Source organism: Athene cunicularia (assembly GCF_003259725.1).
Source record: "Athene cunicularia isolate RWA chromosome 5 unlocalized genomic scaffold, athCun1 chr5_part3, whole genome shotgun sequence".
Taxonomy (NCBI): Eukaryota; Metazoa; Chordata; class Aves; order Strigiformes; family Strigidae; genus Athene; species Athene cunicularia.
Window position 1 is genome coordinate 3,301,580 of NW_020799103.1, and position 7,233 is coordinate 3,308,812.

At 40.6% G+C, this 7,233-nt stretch overlaps 1 protein-coding gene across 1 annotated transcript in view; it reads right to left on the reverse strand.

The window, feature by feature from the left end:
* Positions 1-5,983, reverse strand: part of EIF3M (eukaryotic translation initiation factor 3 subunit M) — a 14,756-nt gene extending 8,773 nt beyond the window's left edge. The window contains exons 1-4 of the mRNA XM_026850674.1: positions 5,828-5,983; positions 4,301-4,439; positions 3,799-3,922; positions 3,154-3,248 (exon numbers count right to left, since the gene is read on the reverse strand). Of these exons, the coding sequence (XP_026706475.1) occupies positions 3,154-3,248; positions 3,799-3,922; positions 4,301-4,425 (344 nt within the window). The 5' untranslated portion in view covers positions 4,426-4,439; positions 5,828-5,983. The remainder of the gene's footprint in view (positions 1-3,153; positions 3,249-3,798; positions 3,923-4,300; positions 4,440-5,827) is intronic.
* Between the last annotated feature and the right edge of the window lie 1,250 nt (positions 5,984-7,233).

A 7,233-nucleotide genomic window follows, 5' to 3' on the forward strand; every position in this document is an offset into this window, starting at 1 on the left:
TTTTTTTTTTTTTTTTTTGTTTAGGTAGTGGAATCTTTCCCTTGTATTGCTAGGAAAGATCAGAATGCCATAAGACAATTACTCCCAAACTTTCTGTGCTAAATTCTTGTGAGCCTCAGCAAAAACAGCAGGCCTTTTCATCTTAATCATTCTATTCAGTGTCAGATTGTCACCCTAAATTAGGATGTTTAAAGCAGTAATATTTTACTACTTTACCAAAGCTCATTGCTAAATGTGTATCTCACCTACGATGCAAATGTGAACATTTTTTCTAGCAAGACAGCTTGCACAAGTACTCTTGGCTCCACTTGCCAGTCTAGATGCATAACTTGACAAAAAGCCAGTGAGACTTGAAGAGTGATGGTAGATAAAAGAAAGAAAAAGAAAAAAAAGAGTATTCAGAGACTTAGTAAGATGTTGGAATCAAGTCCCTCTACATTACATGATATTAAATGGAATTAAAATTAAATGAAGTAATTATTTTCCAGGTGCCTGACATGCTGAGCTTTTTGCTACAGGTATTACTAACCAGACTTGCCAGACCTGTTTAAATGTAAACTTGGGCAGAACTAATCCCACTCTGAATCCTGCCAGGTCAACGGCAGAGATGAGCTGTAAGCTGCATCAGGCTGCATGTGCCCTGTGAGGCAGGGCCTCACAGCAGAACTCAACTCTGCCTGCATGCTGGCCATGCATCTCTCAAACTCCATCTATCACTGGAAAACAGGTTGTGTTACCTTGCAGTTTCATATCAGCATAGCTAGGAAAATGCTGAAGAGTTGAGGCACAAAACTACTGCAGAACCTTTATGGCACAGAGCATAAGCAGCAGAGGAAGTAACTAATCTCTTGCAAAGTTCAGCTACCAAATACAGATCAGAAACAAGCCACACCAGCTATCTGTTGTTTTCCACCACCTCCAATTCTTCTTCAGGTGATCATGGGAAAGATAAAAATTCTTTTTTGAAGAGATCAAGATGATTTTGATCATCAGAAAGAAGAAACTTCAACCAGAAAGTAACTGGAAAGTATTTGGCAAAACAAGCTTTCACATCATGTAACATCTGCATGATCTATTTTTCATGATCTACCAGTTTGTTCACTACCAACTTAATCCACGGGGAAAAGTCTATTAGCTACGGAAAACTATCTCTTCTGCTGCACTGACTGAAGTTAAAACATAAAATGAACACAAACAAACTTAAATGTTTTCAACAGTGTACTCTTTTCCCTTGATTATAAATCAACACAGCACCTGAGGTGTGATTTTTGTTACTGATTTTTCCATTCCCACTTATCTTCCCATACTGCTAGCTAGAGCAACATTCCTGAGGGCTAAAGCTGGAATGCTGCTGTGAGTTTCCCATACTATTGCAAATACTGCCCACTGATCCAGGAGAGTGAACCAGGTCAAAGGTGTTAGGGTCACTTCTTGTTTTCTTTTCTGGAGAGAAATGTAAGTGCTCTGAAAAATTGCTCCATTCAGTGCAAAGCTTGCTGCAGCAGATGGTAGGGACACTGAGAACAGGAGTAATCTATCTGTGAAAGTTTTAATGCCCAGCTTAAAAATATCACCTATTATTAGTAAGCAAAAAAAATTTGGTAGTAAAGTTACTGGTAGCATTGGAAACAAAAAATAGAAGTTTAATCCACAGATTTGATAACAAAACTAGCTAAAAATAGTTAGCTATTAAGTATGGGAATTAAGCGAGTTAAAACCTCTCAATAAATCAATAGGATAAGAAGTGTTTAAAAGAGTAGAAGCATTAGAGTATCAGTGTAATGTTTCTGAAACAAAGTAAGCATGTACAGGATCTCAGATTAACATTTCTGAAATTATTTTGACCATCTGAAGTCTGACATACAGTACTATCAAAGCAAAAGCATTTTAACGTTAGTAACAGGAATAGGAATTCCCAGTAATGTTGTAGCTCACCGTGTAACTACGCCATGAGGATTAATCATCCCTAAATGGAGGTTAGTTAAAAATGATCCTGCTATGCTGATGCAGCATTTCCAGGCTACAATTTCACCAGGCCAGAAAAAGCTAACTCTCCTGCCAGAAGAAACCCTCCTCCTCCTGTGACAGCTCCACACTTGCCTTTTTTAACCCCTGGCAAGGTCACCTCCCCAGTCCAATCCAGCATGCAGCTGCACAAATGCTTACACCAGCACAAGCACACAGGTACCAGTAGTTCCAGGGGACAGGACAGGAATGGAGGGCACAGGACAGAATTGTTTCCTTCTGCAGCAGTACAAGGTTGTGCAAATGTACAAAATGCCAAGTGCAGTTCTGCTACCAGTGTCAATCAGCACTGGAAAAGTCCTGACGCTGCCTCACTGTGAAAATTAAAACTTAGAAAACTAACTGAGAAAACAGAGTGAAAGGGAAGGGCAGAGGGAAGCAACACACACACATCCCAAACTACAGCAGGGACAGTTCAGACAGGCTGAAACTGTTCTGGGACTACATGCTGAAACGACTTCTGGATACCAGCCCATCTCTATAGCCCTGGCCAACGCAGCCAATACACCGTATCACATCTGTCAGATAAATTGATGACAGCTCTCAGTTAAGACTTACATTAATTTACAGGCATGATACACACAGGATTACTCTACATGCCAGAAGACACTGGTCTGCCAAGTTTGTTAGATCAAAGATGCTTCCTATGATCCAGGATAATTTAAATTGGCCAAGCAGGTATTCTGTGGACATTAATTTCCATGACTAGCGGCAAGCTCTGTCCTAGAGATAATGTTTACATAGAAAGACTGATTCTGTTAACTGTGATTGATAAGCCTCCCAGCATCATTAAGTAAGAGATAGCACTACCATGCACTAAAATGTCAAAAGTGCAATTAAATAATAACCTTGGCATAATGCTACAATGCTCAAAGATTAATAGTTGTAGAAAGGAATAGTTTTATTTTGGGAGTCTGTGGTTTGCACCTAATTCACTACTAACTTTAATATTCTTGGAAACACTTGCTTAATGTAAGAGTGCTTAAAAACATAAAAAGAAAAAAGTATATTTGGATTGAATTATCGATACAGATTAATTTTAAAAGTGCCATGAAAAATACTTTCCCTACAGATCACTTACAATACATCGACCTAAAATACAGTTATCTATTACTTGTCTTTTTATACCTTTTTTTGCAGTCCACTAGGACATCATACAGCAGTCTCAGAAGAGTATGCTTTTTCTCTGTGCCGAGATTCCAGTCAGAAATCCATTTTCGGACCTACAGAGAATACAAGTGAAAAAGAAGGACTGAGGAAAAGCCTAAAATAAAACTGAAAATATTTCTCATTTTCTCTCAAGCAGAAAAGGACTGAAAAGGTCTCGCACAGACATTTCTCCTGTGGATCCCCTGACACTCCGGCTCCCCATGCAGAAACTGGAAGTTTTCCCATGAGAAGCCAAAAGTCTGTGCTCTTCATGTTACTTCCTAAATAAGGATGAGCGATTCTAATACACTCTGATTCCAGAGCAAGGGACAAGAACTTGATGCCTCCTTCCTGATCAAAGCTTCTCACTTTTATTACTATCACAGGAATCAAACAGACAAATCTAACTACGTTCAACATCAGAAACAGAAAATAAAACAGCAACTTGATTTAAATTCTGTAGACAGACCTTTGAAAGATAAGAAATGCTGTATTCTGCGTTTCGTATTTCACTAGGCTCTGGCAATTTATAACAGAGACGGTCTGTATCAACTCTGACTAATACTTAGTGAGATGCAACATGGTTAATACAAAGGCCGTAACTTGAAGCACCACATTAATTACCTGATCTAGTTCAGTTGGAATGTACTGGATAGCACCACATGACGAGGCCACTTTCAGAAGGCTGCAGTACACTGTGTATCTCACAGGAGTGTTCTTATCCATACCATGGAAGAGATTGCTCAGTCTAAACCACAGACAACAGAGTTAAAGACATTTCAGAAAACATTACTGGAGTGCATAGAAATGTTTCTATTAAGATGCGTGCTAGGACAGACAAAGCATCCGGTGGCACCTTACATCTGGTGACAAACTGTAATGGCTCCAGTTTTGTAACTGTTTTCAGCAAAGAAGCTGAAATCTATGCATTTTAAGTTTGTAATATCCAAGCAAAGCAAGTGTATTGGTACTTCTATTTTATGACAGGGAAAAAAGAAGGTAAAAACGAGTGCTTCCTGCAACAGAGAAACATCTCTTGACAGACACGCCACACTTTGATTTAATGACATGCAAGACAATCCTTTGCAAGATACCACTGCCTCACTTTCCTCTGTACAATACTTACAGCTGCAACCTAAGAGATGGGCGCTCTCCTTCCCGAAATTTTACTAACTTCTCACACAGGCTCTCAATCAGTGCTTCCTGTTTGTCAGGTTCCAGGATAAGAAGCAAAGAGACTACACTGTTCATCACGCTCTCAACATCTGCACAAAACAAAACATGCAGCTCTTGAAATCTGCAAGCAGCAACCATCAGTAGCTATTCAGTGCTGGAGAATTACTTCTGCTATGAATGATTATTTTGCGGCAGCAAGAACTGTAGAAGAGACAAAATGCCAAGATAACCAGTTTGGGTACTCACGAGAATGTACCAGAGATGTGGCTCGTGTGGTCTTTCACCAACACATCCCCATGTAAGGCAAGAATTACTACTCCAAGATCAAAACAAACAAAAAAACCCCCAAATTCGGTGTTTGATACTGCACTTGTTCTGAATTCTCTGCTCACAATAAGAGAAGTCAGAGTAGTAACTTTTGGTCTTAAAAAAAAGTGGCTTCCTCCTGCACTTCCAGCAAACTGCCCCACGGTTCTATAGTGAGAATACTAACACCTAGTGCTCAAACACAGTAAAACACTTCACCAGAAGCACAAGGGATACCCAGACCACAGGAAAAAATGCCCGCACGAACAACGTATGTTCAGAAGCTTTCTTGTTTTAATCGTGGTGTTCCATCCTTTTCAAACAGGACCAGAGAGATTGTGTTTTCATTTCACAGGCTGCCCAAATATCAGTTAACGTGAAGGATAAGAACACAATTCGTTGCATATGGAAAATATTTATTCCCTGAAAATGACATCTGAACATCAAACAGCATAGCAATAAGCTCCTCCAGCATCTCATTTGCCCACAGTAAAAGACAACATGAAAAAAAATCTTTAAGTACTCCTTTCTTAGAGGAACCATGCATTCAAACACCACACAATATTTGTACTAGCAACTGATTTTTTTACATGTAAAAGTTCTAAATGAAATTTGTATATTGGTAAAGAGCACAGCAGGCAGAGAAAGGCATTTAAGGCTACTGCAGCATACCACTGTCATTAAAGCATATTAATGCAGTTTCTAAGGATCTACAGCCCTAACTCGAAAAGAGTTACTGACTACTGAAAATCCCAGTGTTTTCAGACAATAATAATCAATGTTTAAAACTCCTACTTACAGATGTCTAGTCCTAAATTTTGTTGTTACTTTAATTTTTCTTGATCTGCAGCATCACAGCCATTCATGGGCAGTATGTCTCATTTTTATCATACTACTTTTTCCAGAGAGAAAACCTGTTTTACATACAACTTGCTATGCCCTCATAACAAGCATGGCCTAGCTTGATTTCTGACTTCTTCAAAGGGCACTGGATGTTTGGAGAAGGGAGGAGCAGAGTACATGCAAATTCTACATGGCAACAATGGAAATAAGCACTTGCAGTTTTTAAAGACACAAGCTATGCAACATACCTCTACATTCTGCCCACTGTTACTGTTTGAAAGCACCAATGGAGATACGTTTAGCAAAACCAAGACTTAAAGATTCAAACCTTTGTCATCCTCCTTCAGGCACACATCACAGACTTCAATAATCTGTGCCAAGTCCACATGAAGTCCACCTTCAGCGTTTTCTTCGGAGATTTCTGCTCCTTTGGATTTCAGGTAAGCTCGAAGTTCTGCAGCCTTAAAAAACCCAAAAGACAGCACACACACCCCACAGAAAACAGATGGCTTGTGAACAGCAAAGTCAAAGTAATTACATTTCTCACAGATTTTTGTTCTGCAACCACTCCTCTGCCCCCAGCACTCACTCACACTTCTCACTTCTCCCTACCACCCTGTATCCTACAACACTCCCTCTCCTCCATTTTAACATACGACCCAAATACCAACTCGGTGTAAGATGCTGCATGTGCTGTGGCTGGTTTGCCAGGAACTGAATAGATCACACAACTGTTGAGCTTTCTCATAGTATCAATGTTACTTACAACTGGTTAGAAAACAGCAGGCCTAGTAATTTTTTTTGACAAAGATGCTTTCTTAAGAATTTTTATTATGTTTTATAGCCTTTTAAAATCCCAGGCAAAAAACTAAAACATTTTAGTTGCTTCTTCACCAGAAAAGGGTATAAGCAAAACCTCTTTAGAGAAGGCAGAACTTACAGTCTTCAGACAAGTTAAATCCAGTTCCCAATATAATGCTGTGACCTGCCTTACCTTGTTAGGATTTAAACCTACATTAAGAAAACACCTTTCCCCCAGCAACAGGCCTGTGCATTAACTTCACAATCCACGGTTCAGCAGCAGAACCACAACCCTTCAGAAACAATCTGGACGAGGCCATCCTATGTCTGGCACAGGGGAACTCTGCCCAGGATAGTGCTGTGACACCAGGTCTAAGTCACACCAAGTTCAATGTCAAATCGTTGCAGTACCCTAAGGCACAGCTACGACCTCCAGGACCCTTTAGTGTATGGAAGATGTTTCAGACTAACTACTTGATGGGCATTTACTAGACATTAGGGCAAGCGAAGGCTGGACTCAAGGCTAGTAGTTGTGTATGCATTTCTTGTGCATATGGACGCCACTGAAAAGACACGGGGAACAAGCAGCCCTAAAATTCACAGACAAAGAAGTAGCTCAAGGACAAAACTCACAGTTCCCATGCCTGTTGTATCGAGAACCCTGCAAAACCAGAATGATAAGTAATGCTCCAGCCGTACCTGAACTAGTTCTCCTCTCCTTAAAAATCAGCACTGCCGAGGAGAGATGAGAATAGAGTACCGGGGAAGGGGGAAAGAACTCTGAAAACTGCAAACGCAGGCTTAGCTTGCAGCTTACGGGTTCCTCTCCCGCCTGTTCAACCCCGCAGCAAACGGCCCGCACACGGTCACGGGGAGCAGCGCGGGGCCCGCAGCCAGCACGGCGGCAGGACAGGCAGGCGCTGCCCCGACAGG